At 38.5% G+C, this 16,221-nt stretch overlaps 1 protein-coding gene across 2 annotated transcripts in view; it reads left to right on the top strand.

The window, feature by feature from the left end:
- MAGI2 (membrane associated guanylate kinase, WW and PDZ domain containing 2) overlaps positions 1 to 16,221 on the top strand; it is a 1,497,921-nt gene that overhangs the window by 435,048 nt on the left and 1,046,652 nt on the right. For both annotated transcript variants that reach the window (XM_049894296.1, XM_049894295.1), the window contains exon 2: positions 7,158 to 7,274. In XM_049894296.1, coding sequence (XP_049750253.1) covers positions 7,158 to 7,274 — 117 coding nt within the window. The remainder of the gene's footprint in view (positions 1 to 7,157; positions 7,275 to 16,221) is intronic.

Here is a 16,221-nt window from a genome sequence, read left to right as displayed (position 1 = left end):
CCAGTATCCTTAGCAATTTTGCTTTTTCCCTCATGCTTGTCACTTCATGGTCAGAATATTGCTGCTACATCTCTGATATCACGTCTACTCAAGGAATAAAGAAAGCCTGTCCACAGACTTTTGTGTTGGGTTGCAATGGCCAGAACATGACCACTGGAAGCTGAAAGGGCAGCTGGAAAAGTAGGGAGCTGGATCGTATGACTGTCCATGAGTTGGAATCTACTCAACAGCAGCCAACAACAGCAGCAACTGAGAACACCGTGATCCGTGTTCTGGGGTGAGCATGTTTGGGCCCAAAACTAAACCTGAGTTGTTTTAATAAAAAAGAATTGGAGAAAGAATATTGACTAGGCAGCTAACAGAATTTATCATATAAAAAAAAAAAAGGATATTAGGTAAATAAAATTGCTGTGATAAATTGTGAAGGAAGATAAAGTATTTGTATAATATGAGGCAAGGAAAGTCGATCCAAAACAAAGTGGGATCATCTGCAGAATTACATTCTAATTTGTGACAATTCATTTTAATTAGTGAATGAAATTTTATACTGATTATAAGAAGCTTCAGCTGTTCCTTCAGTAGGGGAAAAAAGATACAGCCAGTCATTGCAATTAATAGAATTTGTTTTGTTTTGTTTTTATATGTAGATGAACTCATTGGGAGTTTATGTGTAGTAGAAGACATGGTTTAAACCGGTAATATGTTTTCAGGTACAGGTATCCTCACAAACTGCAAACTGCGGGCTTATCCGTGTTATCTACATTAGGTGAGTGACTCTAACTTACACTAACGGACAGACTACATCTGCTATTTTATAGCTGGCTTATTCTCAGGCTGCCAGAAAACATCTCATCACTCAGCATATCCCAAATACTAGCCAGAAAGAAAAAGAGAAGCACCAGGGGCTGCAATTGCTGAGGGACCTGTAGCCTTCGAATCCAGCTGAGAACAATCACAGGCGGGATGCCTGCTCCGCAGTTGTAATGCATCAGAAGACATGTTCTGCTCACTCAGTAAGACCAAGGGAGGAAAACTGAATTTCAGAATTTCTAAGTTGTTAACTATTTCAGTGTGATGCCAGCAAATCCGAGACTCGGGGAAACACAGGCAGTTGATGTGAATGATGGGTAATTGATGGTATCCGTGATGGCAGTTTGAAGCAACTTTCATTTCTAACTTCTCTGGTTCTTTAGCTGAGGAAATGATTTTCAAGTTGGAAAATTATCTGGGCAAGCATTCTGGATGTAATATTTAGGGAAATCCAACAAGCAGTATGTTTTCCTTTGGTGTCATTTATTTTCTACTGTCATATTATATTGGGTAGAAAAAATAGATTGAGACTATTTGCTCAAATATATAAGAAACATTCTTTGAAGGATAAGAATGTTAAAATCAATTTCATTAGAAATGCTATTTCTTTTAGCATCTTACTGAAGCTGTACCATCAGATTAGGTGGGAATTGAAATAATGGGTTTTGAAAACTTTAAAAACGTTACAATATATAATATGTAAATATATTAACTATGTATAAAAGCTATTTGTGTTGCATATATATACGCACCCACAAAATGCCAATTTATGCAGTCATGGTATAACAAGTACATTTATGAATTTTAATTTGGAGATTCAAAAAGATTTGAAGAGAATATGATTTTTGTGACTATTATGGATTTTATATTTCCCGTGTCTTTAATTCCTATTTTGTCTGAATTGCACTCTTTTATTTTTTAAAAATAAGAATTTCAGGAATTATTTTTATATTTACATAGGCATTTCGACTTGTTCAGTCTTTAAAGTATAGGGAAAAAAAGAGCCAAGATAAATCTCCACAAGGCGTGTGTCAGTTTGTTTTAGTGTGGTGTCTTGTGTGTTGCTGTGATGCTAGAAGCTACGCCATTGGTATTTCAAATACTAGCAGGGCCAACCATGGTGAACAGGTTTCAGCTGATCTTCCAGACTAAGACAGACTAGGGAGAAGGATGAGGCGCTTCATTTTGGAAAAAATCACCCCGTGAAAGCCTTACCTATAACATTGTCTGATACAGTGCCAGAAGATGAGCCCCTCAGGTTGAAAGACATTCAAAATACTGTTACCAGAGAATGGCCTCGGTTCGTGTCTTCAGCATCAAAACCAAAACCAAACCCAGTGCCGTCGAGTCGATTCTGACTCATAGCAACCCTATAGGCCAGAGTAGAACTGCCCCACAGAGTTTCCAAGGAGCACCTGGTGGATTCCAACTGCCGACCCTTTGGTTAGCAGCTGTAGCACTTAATCACTATGCCACCAGGGTTTCCTTGTCTTCAGTGTAGGAAAGAATTCAAACACTGAGACAAATAGAGCAGAGGTTTATTAGCAAGCAGAGGGTTAGTAGTAAAGGTACACTTGACTAGGAAGCCTCAAGCAGGCTACTCAGGTAGAGAAAGAATCTGAGTGCCACAATAGTTGTTTTCTTAGGGTTTTATACTCCTTTTTTCTCTTGATCTGTCTCTATTAACATTTAAAAGCCAGGACAAGATCCACCTAAGAAGACTATTTTTTTTTTAAGGTTTAATTACCAAGTTAGAGATCTTATCAAGTTAGGGACTTTATCAAGTTAAGGGCTTTATCAAATCAAAGACCCCTGTAAAGATCATTTCCTTGGCTTAAAGTTTAACTGTGTAGGGACCATTTTATTGAGGAATGTCACCATCCCCTGTCTCTTCCTTTGTTGGGATTGTCTTATTGAGGAATGTCACCACCCCCCCACCTCTTCCTCTTCCTGAGTGCAAGCTCTCCCGCTCCCCCTTACAATACGACTGGGGAAGAGCTGCCTTTTCAAAGCAGAGTTGATCTTAATAATGTGGATGGAGTAAAACTTTCGGGACCTTCACTTGCTGATGTGGCACAACTCGAAATGAGAAGAAATAGCTGCAAACATCCATTAATAATTGGAATGTATGAAGTATAAATCTTGGAATATTGAAAGTTGTCAAAAATGAAATGGAACACTTCAAGATCAATGTCCTAAGCATTAATGAGCTGAAATGGACTGGTATTGGCCATTTTGAATCAGAAAATCATGTGGTCTATCTACTCTGCTGGGAATGACAAATTGAAGAGGAATGGTGTCCATTCATCGTCAGAGAGCATTTGAAGATTTATCCTGAAGTACAGTGCTGTCAGTGACAGTATAATATCCATATGCCTACAAGGAAGACCAGTTAATACAACTATTATTCAAATTCACATACCAATGTGATGCCAAAGATGAAGAAATTGAAGATTTTACTAACTTTTGCAGTCTGAAATTCATCAAACATGCAATCAAGATGCATTGATAATTACTGGTGATTGAAATGAAAAACTGGAAACAAAGAAGAAGGATTGGTAGTTGGAAAATATGGCCTTGGTGTTAGAAATGACGCCGGAGATTGCAGGATAGAATTTTGAAAGACCAACGATCTATTCATTGCAAATACCTTTTTTCAACAACAAAAATGGTGACTATACACATGGACCTAACCAAATGAACAACATAGGAATCAAATTGACTAAGTCTGTGGCAAGAGGCTATAGAAAAGCTTAATGTCATCAGTCAGAACAAGACGAGGGGCCTAGTATGGAACAGACCATCAACTGCTCATATGCAAGTTCAAGCTGAAGCCGAAGAAAATTAAAACAAGTCTGCGTGGGCCAAAATACAACTATGAGTATATCCCACCTGAATCTGGATGCCATTTCAAGAACAGATTTTATTCATTGAGCACTAATGACCAAAAACCAAATGAGTTGTGAAATGACATCAAGGACATCATACATGAAGAAAATAAAAGGTCATTAAAGAGACAGTAAAGAAAGAATAGACCAAAATGGATGTCAGAAGAGACTGTGAAACTTCCTTTTGAAGCTGGCACTAAAGCAAATGGAAGAAATGATGAAGTAAAAGAGCTGAACAGAAGATTTCAAAGGCAGGCTCAAGAAGACAAAGTTAAAATATTAAAATAAAATGTGTAAAGATCTGGAGTTAGAAAACCGAATAGGAAGGGAATGCTCAGCACTTCTCAATCTGAAAGAACTGAAGAAAAAACTCAAGCCTCGAGTTACAATTTTGAAGGATTCTATGGGCTAAATATAGAGCAATGCAGGAAGCCTTAAAAGAAGATGGAAGGAATACACAGAGTCACTGTACCAAAATGAATTGGTTGACGTACAGTATTTCAGGAGGCAGTATATAACCCAAAACCAATGGTACCGAAGGAAGAAGTCCAAGCTGCACTGAAGGCACTGACGAAAAACAGGACTCCAGGAATTGACGGAATACCAACTGGGATGTTTCAATAAACAGATGGAGCACTGGAGGTGCTCACTTATCTATGCCAAGAAATTTGGAAAATAGCTACCTGGCCATCCAACTGGTTGTTGTTGTTAGGTGCCTTCTATTCAGTTCTGACTCATAGCGATCCTATGTACAACAGGAAAAAAAAAATAAACACTGGTCAGTCCTGTGCCATTCTCATAATCATTGTTATGCTTGTGTCCATTGTTGCAGCCAGTGCCAGTGCATCTCATCAAGGGTCTTCCTCTTTTGTACTGGCCTGCTCCTTCACTAAGCATGATGTCTTTCTCCAGGGACTGGTCCCTTCTGATAACATGTCCGAAGTGCATGAGACGAAGTCTCGCCATCCTTGCTTCTAAGGAGCCTCCTGTTATACTTTTCCAAGACAGATTTGTTCATTCTTCTGGCAGATATTCTTCTCCAACACCATAATTCAAAGGCATCAATTATTCTTCAGTCTTCTTTATTCATTATCCAGCTTTCATGTCCATAAGAGGCGATTGAAAATACCATGGGCTGAGGCAGTCTTTAAAGTGATATCTTTGGTTTTCAACACTTTAAAGAAGTCTCTTACAGCAGATTTACCCAATGCAATACATCGTTGATTTCTTATTGCTGCTTCCATGGGCGTTGATTGTGTATCCAACAAAAGTGAAATCCTTGATGATGTCAATCTTTTTTCCATTTATCATGATGTTTATAGGTCTAGTTGTGAGGGTTTTTGTTTTCTATAAGTTGAGGTGCAATCCATACTGAAGTCTGTAATCATTGATCTTCATCAGTAAGTGCTTCAACTCCTCTTCACTTTCAACAAGGAAAGTTGCATCATCCACCCACATATGGCAGATTTTAAAGATTATTCCTCCAATCCTGATAGTGCATCCTTGTTCATATAGTCCACCTTCTAGGATTATTTGCTCAGCATACAGATCAAGTAAGTTTGGTGAAAGGATACAACCCTGACTCATACCTTTCCTAATTTTAAACCACATAGTTTCAAGTTGTTCTGTTTGAATGGCTGCCTCTTGGTCTATGTGCAGGTTCCACATGAGAATAATTCAGTGTTCTGAAATTCCCCTTCTTTGAAGTGTTATCCATAACTGTTATAATCCACACAGTTGAATGTCTTTGCAGTTCAACTGGAAGACATCAATGTTTGTGTCCATTCCAAAGAAAGTTGATCAAACAGAATACAGAAGCTATTGAGCAGCATCATTAATAGCACACTCAAGTAAAATTTTGCTAAAAATAATTCAGAAATGGTTGTAGCCCTACATTGACAGGGAATTGCCAGAAATTCAAGCTGGATTCAGAAGAGAATGTATAACAAGGGATAGCATTGCTGGTGTCCCAAGAATCTTAGCTAAAAGCAGAGAATACCAGAAGGATATTTACCTGTGTGTTATTGAATATGCAAAGGCATCCAACTGTGTGGATCATAAAGAACAAGTCTGTCTTGGAAGAGGTACAGCCAGAGTGCCCCTTGGAAGCAAGAATGACAAGACTTTGTCTCACATACTTTGGATATGTTATTAGAAGGGACCAGTCCCTGGAGAAGGGCATCATGCTTCCTAAGGTAGAGGGTCATCGGAAAAGGGGAAAACCCTTGATGAGATGGATTGACACAGTGGATGCAACGATGGGCCCAAACATAGTAATGATTGTGAGGATGGCACAGGACTGGGCAGTTTTTTGTTTTGCTGTAGGGTTGCTGTGAGCTGGAATTGACTCAACAGCACAGAACACACACACACGATAAATCTTAAATATAATTATTTTTAAATATCAAATTAATCTTTGATAGATCTAAAGTATTGATTTTCTTAACTATAGCCCAGTTTATTTTTCAGTATATTATAATGATAGAGTAAAAATTTTTCTGTTGGGAAAGGAAAAAAAAAACCTAAATTATTTTCAACTTAGTTGCTCTAACAAATTCATGGGATGATTAGTCAGATGCAACATGAGAAAGAGGAGTCAAGGAAGTCAGGAAAAGTAACAGGTTTTTTAAACTCACAGTTTCTAGAGACAGGGAGACACAGCACACCATGACACAAGGCCACATAGGGGGTTTACCTGGGGACAAAATAACAAGCTAGAGTTGCAGGAGAGGGTTTATCTATGGCAAGTAGGGTGGGCATAGCTAGGTTGAGTGGGCTTCCTGAAAATTGGGCATTTTGAATAATTCTGCAGGCTAAGTGGGGATAGGAGCTGTTCCTAGTTATTGTGTACCTGGCCCTGGGTCAATTACGATAGGTACATAATGGTCCATGAGTGCGAGAACCTGACAAGGGGAGTGGTCAGAGAGTGAATTTAGCTCTTTAAGAAGGGGAACAGAAAATCGTATTCACTTGTCTCTAGTTAAAAATATCTGCACATATTTTACAGGACAGAGAAATCTCTTTGCAGTGATTTATAAAGAGTAAAAGCACTAACATTTCTGTAATTTTTCTTTTAACTTTTTATATCACCCTACCTATGTAAGTCTATAGTAACTTTGAACAATTGAAAAGTATGTTAGCCATGCAGTGACAGACTATGATGCTTCAATATTCGTTCAGGTGTAACATGCATCTTTTGCCATAATACACACTTCATGCTAAATGAAGAATAAATTTAAGAATGCATGCAAAGCAGTGAACACAGAACTGGCCAATAGTTTTTATCTCAGTGAATGTTATCTGTTTTATTATTATGTCAGTAGATATTTTAGAGACTCGTAAGAGCAACTTCAAATAATATACCTTTTAAATGGGTACATAAGTATCTTCAGGACAGAGTCAAATTACATACTTAAAATATTTTTCAATGTTCTTTATTAAAAAACTTTATTATTTTAGGAGGCATTGTTGATAAGGATCTTCGTCACTACCTCAACTTACGGTTTCAGAAGGGTTCTGTGGACCACGAACTTCAGCAAATCATCCGTGATAACCTCTACCTCCGCACGGTGCCATGTGAGTACAATGGTGGTACTATTTTCTTTGTAAGCTAATAGATAATATTCAGCTGTATATCCATGATTTAAAAGTTAAATGGCATTGATTTTTATGGTGGACCTTTGGGAGAGATAATTGATTTGAAATATGGAAGTTTTACATGTAAGCACTTAAAACTGCGGTTGGGTGGTTTATGGTGAAGTCATAGTCAGAAGACTTGCAATTTTCCAGATGTAAAACCTAATTTGTTTCTCCAACTGGTATTGAGAAATATGAATTCTAGTCCAGTCTGGTTGTGATTCAGAATGAATCACAATGAGGGTAGAATTCCACATCAGGATTCAGGAGAATGTAAATTCAATGTATTAGATGGAACAACTAGTTTGTAAATAGAAGCTATACAGTTATCTCTGAACTCATCTGTAGTTTGCAGCAGTGTGCTCAAGTGAGAAGAAAATTTTGCATTGAAAAGTAAAGTGAAGTTGTTCTGTAATTCTTAGGAAATGGTAATGTTGACTGAGTGTTGGGGCAAATTTCCTAATACGCCATAGGTAAATCTCTGCACAGTCACTGACTATGAGCAGGTGCTCCTTCAAAAGAAATTTGTAAAATGATAAAATTCACAAGCCAAACTCTCAGCCTTGTCCCAGCTTATTGGAAAATTCTCCTCTGTTACCTTTAGGACAAATCAAGGACTTTTCAACCCAGGTCCTAGGTCTTACATGGGTATCAAAATCTGTTATTTTCCAGGTAGAGTCCATGAACTCCAGAGATACTCTCCATTCTCTGGTCTTGGGTGTTGTGTGTGCTCAATTTGTTTTTGCTCTAAACTTTAATAAACTCAAAGCTATGTACTCTGGAAAATTGATATTAAAGAATGAAAAACTTGTTTAGGTCAAATGGAACGACTAAGCAAAAAAAAAAAAAATTTTTTTTTCTAAATTTGAACCACCTGAACTATGTAAAAGGTACAAAACATGAAAGATTATTCTGAAATACTACAAACACACAGAAACTTAAAGAGGGTCACTTCACCACTCAGTCCTTTTCACCTACACTGATTTCAGGAGGGATGATCTCTTATCATTGTTAGCACTGAATGTTCACCAAAACAAAAATACCAGGGCACCACTAACCACTATTCCTAAATGGGAGTGCTTGATGACTGACATCTTGTCAGTCAAAATGATATCTCTGTCAGTAAGTGTTAGTTAAGTGAACAGACTTTTGGACTTTTGCTTTAAAACTAGAAGTTGAGAAAAGTGCATTCTCAAACTTGTAAGTTTGACATCAGAGTGATGGGCAGAGGAAGATGGATTAAACTAAGTCACTGAACTATTTATAAGGTAACGGGTGGACGCATTTTCAAAGCTGTAATGTTGTCAGTACAGCCATGTGAATTTATCTTTTGTGACATGAAAGAAAGGAGATCTGAAATACTGAATAAAGAATCCAGGCACTTTATTATGTTTAAAAGCTGAGGGAAATAGATAAGAGGCTGACATTGAGGAATACTTGTAGTCCTTGCTAAGGCGATGACATAAATAAAAAAGGCTTAATTAAATATGAAGATAATAGAAGTAAATTTTGCATTAGTTAATTAATGTCTTAAATAAGTCATCTCTCTCTAAAGCACCAAAGGAGGACTATGAAGGAAAAATAAATATCAGGGTAAAATAACTAGGCTTAGATGAGTAAACAGAAAGAATGTGGAGATGTGATTTCAGTACAAGGTCATAAAATCAATTAGAAAGCCTTGAATAGCTCCTAGATAGGAGATGATTAGAAACTCAATGAATCTGAATATTATAACATAACAATTATTCTTTGAATTAGCCAGCACTTCTAATAGCCAATTACAATAACACCATTCACTAACAATGTCTTTTAAGTCGGCATAAAAGTGAAAATAAACATATGTGAGATAGAAATGATTCTGATGGGGGTGTTTTATATTATCTATAATCGCTTCTATACCGATGAATTGGACCTGGGCCATCCACTGTCTTCACTCGATGTATCTTTTAATGAAATGTTCAGACATTTTCAGTAAGAGATATGTCAGCAAGGTGAAAAATCTTGCCTTTGCTTAGAACCTTGCATGTACATCTGGCTCATCTCTTGGCTAGGAGTGTGGAGTCACATTTGCCTTGTATTTTCCTGTGTCAAAAAATTCTCGGAGGGCGGAGCCAAGATGGCGGACTAGGCAGACGTTACCTCGGATCCCTCTTACAACAAAGACACGGAAAAACAAGTGAATCGATCACATACATAACAATCTACGAACCCTGAACAACAAACACAGATTTAGAGACGGAGAACGAACTAATACGGGGAAGCAGCGATTGTTTCCAGAGCCTGGAGCCAGCGTACCAGTCAGGTACGGCACAAGCACAGAGACCTGCTCCACCCCCCTGAACTAACCCCGGGAGGGGGACCAGCCGGTTCCACGGGCGGCGTGGGACGCAGCCGGTAGGAGAAGTCCCCGGGAGGCAGTGACTGATCTTGGAGCAGAAAGAGCAGCATCCGAGCCGGGGAACCGTCCCGCAGGGATTTGGACTGCACGCAGGTACGCCATAAACACGGAGAGTTGCTCCACCCCCTGAACTAACCCCGGGAAGGGGACCAGCCGGGTCGCGCGGGCGGCGTGGGACGCAACCGGTAGGAGAAGTCCCCGGGAGGCAGCGACTGGTATTGGAGTGGGGAGAACAGCGTTCCAGCCAGGACACTCGGTCGCGGCACAAGCACAGGGAGCTACTCCACCCATCTGAACTAACCCCGGGAGGGGGCCCACCTAGTTCACGGGGGCGGCACGGCCACGCGGCTGGAGAGACAAGAAGTCCCCGGGAGGCAGCGACTGATTTTGGAGTTGAGAGTGCACCGTCCCAGTAGGGGAGCCTTGACGCTGGGCGTGGGGCTGGAAGCGGAGGATCTGACCGTGACTCCAGCGGGCCAGACCCCCTGGGGGCAATCTCCACACAGCCAGCACACATAGGCGACGCGCCCGCGGGAATCTCAGATATAACAGTCATTCCAAGCAAGACAAGCAACTCTGGCTATATTCTGAGGTGCTACTCTCCTATCTCTCTGTTCCCTCCCCCACCCTTCCCAGGCGGCTTCATTAACATCTGAATAGCCTGAGCCAAAGGGAGAACTCTGATAGGGATCTGACTGCAGTTTTTTTTTAGCGGATTTTCTGGAAAAACTAGTTTCCCACTGATGGCTCGGAGACAACAATCCATATCAAACCACTTAAAGAAGCAGACCGGGACAGCTTCTCCAACCCCCCAAACAAAAGAATCAAAATCTTTCCCAAATGAAGATACAATTTTGGAATTATCAGATACAGAATATAAAAAACTAATTTACAGAATGCTTAATGATATCACAAATGAAATTAGGATATCTGCAGAAAAAGCCAAGGAACACACTGATAAAACTGTTGAAGAACTCAAAAAGATTATTCAAGAACATAGTGGAAAAATTAATAAGTTGCAAGAATCCATAGAGAGACAACATGTAGAAATCCAAAAGATTAACAATAAAATAACAGAATTAGACAACACACTAGGAAGTCAGAGGAGCAGACTCGAGCAATTAGAATGCAGACTGGGACATCTGGAGGACCAGGGAATCAACACCAACATAGCTGAAAAAAAATCAGATAAAAGAATTAAAAAAAATGAAGAAACCCTAAGAATTATGTGGGACTCTATCAAGAAGGATAACCTGCGGGTGATTGGAGTCCCAGAACAGGGAGGGGGGACAGAAAACACAGAGAAAATAGTTGAAGAACTCCTGACAGAAAACTTCCCTGACATCATGAAAGACGAAAGGATATCTATCCAAGATGCTCATCGAACCCCATTTAAGATTGATCCAAAAAGAAAAACACCAAGACATATTATCATCAAACTCACCAAAACCAAAGATAAACAGAAAATTTTAAAAGCAGCCAGGGAGAAAAGAAAGGTTTCCTTCAAGGGAGAATCAATAAGAATATGTTCTGACTACTCAGCAGAAACCATGCAGGCAAGAAGGGAATGGGACGACATATACAGAACACTGAAGGAGAAAAACTGCCAGCCAAGGATCATATATCCAGCAAAACTCTCTCTGAAATATGAAGGCGAAATTAAGATATTTACAGACAAACACAAGTTTAGAGAATTTGCAAAAACCAAACCAAAGCTACAAGAAATACTAAAGGATATTGTTTGGTCAGAGAACCAATAATATCAGATATCAGCACAACACAAGGTCACAAAACAGAACGTCCTGATATCAACTCAAACAGGGAAATCACAAAAACAAACAAATTAAGGTTAATTAAAAAAAAAAAAAATACACATAACAGGGAATCATGGAAGTCAATAGGTAAAAGATCACAATAATCAAAAAGAGGGACTAAATACAGGAGGCATTGAACTGCCATATGGAGAGTGATACAAGGCGATATAGAACAATACAAGTTAGGTTTTTACTTAGAAAAATAGGGGTATATAATGAGGTAACCACAAAAAGGTATAACAACTCTATAACTCAAGACAAAAACCAAGAAAAATGTAACGACTCAACTAACATAAAGTCAAACACTATGAAAATGAGGATCTCACAATTTACTAAGAAAAACGCCTCAGCACAAAAAAGTATGTGGAAAAATGAAATTGTCAACAACACACATAAAAAGGCATCAAAATGACAGCACTAAAAACTTATTTATCTATAATTACCCTGAATGTAAATGGACTAAATGCACCAATAAAGAGACAGAGAGTCACAGACTGGATAAAGAAACACGATCCATCTATATGCTGCCTACAAGAGACACACCTTAGACTTAGAGACTCAAACAAACTAAAACTCAAAGGATGGAAAAAAGTATATCAAGCAAACAATAAGCAAAAAAGAAGAGGAGTAGCAATATTAATTTCTGACAAAATAGACTTTAGACTTAAATCCACCACAAAGGATAAAGAAGGACACTATATAATGATAAAAGGGACAATTGATCAGGAAGACATAACCATATTAAATATTTACGCACCCAATGACAGGGCTGCAAGATACATAAATCAAATTTTAACAGAACTGAAAAGCGAGATAGATACCTCCACAATTATAGTAGGAGACTTCAACACACCACTTTCGGAGAAGGACAGGACATCCAGTAAGAAGCTCAACAGAGACACGGAAGATCTAATTACAACAATCAACCAACTTGACCTCATTGACTTATACAGAACTCTCCACCCAACTGCTGCAAAATATACTTTTTTTTCCAGCGCACATGGAACATTCTCTAGAATAGACCACATATTAGGTCATAAAACAAACCTTTGCAGAGTCCAAAACATCGAAATATTACAAAGCATCTTCTCAGATCACAAGGCAATAAAACTAGAGATCAATAACAGAAAAACGAGGGAAAAGAAATCAAATACTTGGAAAATGAACAATACCCTCCTGAAAAAAGACTGGGTTATAGAAGACATCAAGGAGGGAATAAGGAAATTCATAGAAAGCAACGAGAATGAAAATACTTCCTATCAAAACCTCTGGGACACAGCAAAAGCAGTGCTCAGAGGCCAATTTATATCAATAAATGCACACATACAAAAAGAAGAAAGAGCCAAAATCAGAGAACTGTCCCTACAACTTGAACAAATAGAAAGTGAGCAACAAAAGAATCCATCAGGCACCAGAAGAAAACAAATAATAAAAATTAGAGCTGAACTAAATGAAATAGAGAACAGAAAAACAATTGAAAGAATTAACAAAGCCAAAAGCTGGTTCTTTGAAAAAATTAACAAAATTGATAAACCATTGGCTAGACTGACTAAAGAAATACAGGAAAGGAAACAAATAACCCGAATAAGAAATGAGAAGGACCACATCACAACAGAACCAAATGAAATTAAAAGAATCATTTCAGATTATTATGAAAAATTGTACTCTAACAAATTTGAAAACCTAGAAGAAATGGATGAATTCCTGGAAAAACACTACCTACCTAAACTAACACATTCAGAAGTAGAACAACTAAATAGACCCATAACAAAAAAAGAGATTGAAACGGTAATCAAAAAACTCCCAACAAAAAAAAGTCCTGGCCCGGACGGCTTCACTGCAGAGTTCTACCAAATTTTCAGAGAAGAGTTAACACCACTACTACTAAAGGTATTCCAAAGCATAGAAAATGACGGAATACTACCCAACTCATTCTATGAAGCCACCATCTCCCTGATACCAAAACCAGGTAAAGACATTACAAAAAAAGAAAATTATAGACCTATATCCCTCATGAACATTGATGCAAAAATCCTCAACAAAATTCTAGCCAATAGAATCCAACAACACATCAAAAAAATAATTCACCCTGATCAAGTGGGATTTATACCAGGTATGCAAGGCTGGTTTAATATCAGAAAAACCATTAATGTAATCCATCACATAAATAAAACAAAAGACAAAAACCACATGATCGTATCAATTGATGCAGAAAAGGCATTTGACAAAGTCCAACACCCATTTATGATAAAAACTCTTACCAAAATAGGAATTGAAGGAAAATTCCTCAACATAATAAAGGGCATCTATGCAAAGCCAACAGCCAATGTCACTCTAAATGGAGAGAACCTGAAAGCATTTCCCTTGAGAACGGGAACCAGACAAGGATGCCCTTTATCACCGCTCTTATTCAACATCGTGTTGGAAGTCTTAGCCAGGGCAATCAGGCTAGACAAAGAAATAAAAGGTATCCGGATTGGCAAGGAAGAAGTAAAGTTATCACTATTTGCAGATGACATGATTATATACACAGAAAACCCTAAGGAATCCTCCAGAAAACTACTGAAACTAATAGAAGAGTTTGGCAGAGTCTCAGGTTATAAAATAAACATACAAAAATCACTTGGATTCCTCTACATCAACAAAAAGAACACCGAAGAGGAAATAACCAAATCAATACCATTCACAATAGCCCCCAAGAAGATAAGATACTTAGGAATAAATCTTACCAAGGATGTAAAAGACCTATACAAAGAAAACTACAAAGCTCTACTACAAGAAATTCAAAAGGACATACTTAAGTGGAAAAACATACCTTGCTCATGGATAGGAAGACTTAACATAGTAAAAATGTCTATTCTACCAAAAGCCATCTATACATTTAACGCACTTCCGATCCAAATTCCAATGTCATATTTTAAGGGGATAGAGAAACAAATCACCAATTTCATATGGAACGGAAAGAAGCCCCGGATAAGCAAAGCACTACTGAAAAAGAAGAAGAAAGTGGGAGGCCTCACCTTTCCTGACTTCAGAAACTATTATACAGCCACAGTAGTCAAAACAGCCTGGTATTGGTACAACAACAGACAAATAGACCAATGGAACAGAATTGAGAACCCAGACATAGATCCATCCACGTATGAGCAGCTGATATTTGACAAAGGACCAGTGTCAATTAACTGGGGAAAAGATAGCCTTTTTAACAAATGGTGCTGGCATAACTGGATATCCATTTGCAAAAAAATGAAACAGGACCCATACCTCACACCATGCACAAAAACTAACTCCAAGTGGATCAAAGACCTAAACATAAAGACTAAAACGATAAAGATCATGGAAGAAAAAATTGGGACAACCCTAGGAGCCCTAATACAAGGTATAAACAGAATACAAAACATTACCAAAAATGATGAAGAGAAACCCGATAACTGGGAGCTCCTAAAAATCAAACACCTATGCTCATCTAAAGACTTCACCAAAAGAGTAAAAAGACCACCTACAGATTGGGAAAGAATTTTCAGCTATGACATCTCCGACCAGCGCCTGATCTCTAGAATCTACATGATTCTGTCAAAACTCAACCACAAGGGGACAAACAACCCAATCAAGAAGTGGGCAAAGGATATGAACACACATTTCTCTAAAGAAGATATTCAGGCAGCCAACAGATACATGAGAAAATGCTCTCGATCATTAGCCATTAGAGAAATGCAAATTAAAACTACGATGAGATTCCATCTCACACCAGCAAGGCTGGCATTAATCCAAAAAACACAAAATAATAAATGTTGGAGAGGCTGCGGAGAGATTGGAACTCTCATACACTGCTGGTGGGAATGTAAAATGGTACAACCACTTTGGAAATCTATCTGGCGTTATCTTAAACAGTTAGAAATAGAACTACCATACAACCCAGAAATCCCACTCCTAGGAATATACCCTAGAGATACAAGAGCCTTCATACAAACAGATATATGCACACCCATGTTTATTGCAGCTCTGTTTACAATAGCAAAAAGTTGGAAGCAACCAAGGTGTCCATCAACGGATGAATGGGTAAATAAATTGTGGTATATTCACACAATGGAATACTACGCATCGATAAAGAACAGTGACGAATCTCTGAAACATTTCATAACATGGAGGAACCTGGAAGGCATTATGCTGAGCGAAATCAGTCAGAGGCAAAAGGACAAATATTGTATAAGACCACTATTATAAGATCTTGAGAAATAGTAAACCTGAGAAGAACACATACTTTTGTGGTTACGAGGGGGGGAGGGAGGGAGGGTGGGAGAGGGTTTTTTATTGATCAATCAGTAGATAAGAACTGCTTTAGGTGAAGGGAAAGACAACACTCAATACATGGAAGGTCAGCTCAATTGGACTGGACCAAAAGCAAAGAAGTTTCCGGGATAAAATGAATGCTTCAAAGGTCAGCGGAGCAAGCGCGGGGGTCTGGGGAGCATGGTTTGCGGGGACTTCTAAGTCAATTGGCAAAATAATTCTATTATGAAATCATTCTGCATCCCACTTTGAAATGTGGCGTCTGGGGTCTTAAATGCTAACAAGCAGCCATCTAAGATGCAGCAATTGGTCTCAACCCACCTGGAGCAAAGGAAAATGAAGAACACCAAGCCCACATGACAACTAAGAGCCCAAGAGACAGAAA

This window comes from Elephas maximus, chromosome 8 (assembly GCF_024166365.1).
Source record: "Elephas maximus indicus isolate mEleMax1 chromosome 8, mEleMax1 primary haplotype, whole genome shotgun sequence".
Classification (NCBI taxonomy): Eukaryota; Metazoa; Chordata; class Mammalia; order Proboscidea; family Elephantidae; genus Elephas; species Elephas maximus.
This window is presented reverse-complemented; position numbering and strand designations above follow the sequence as displayed.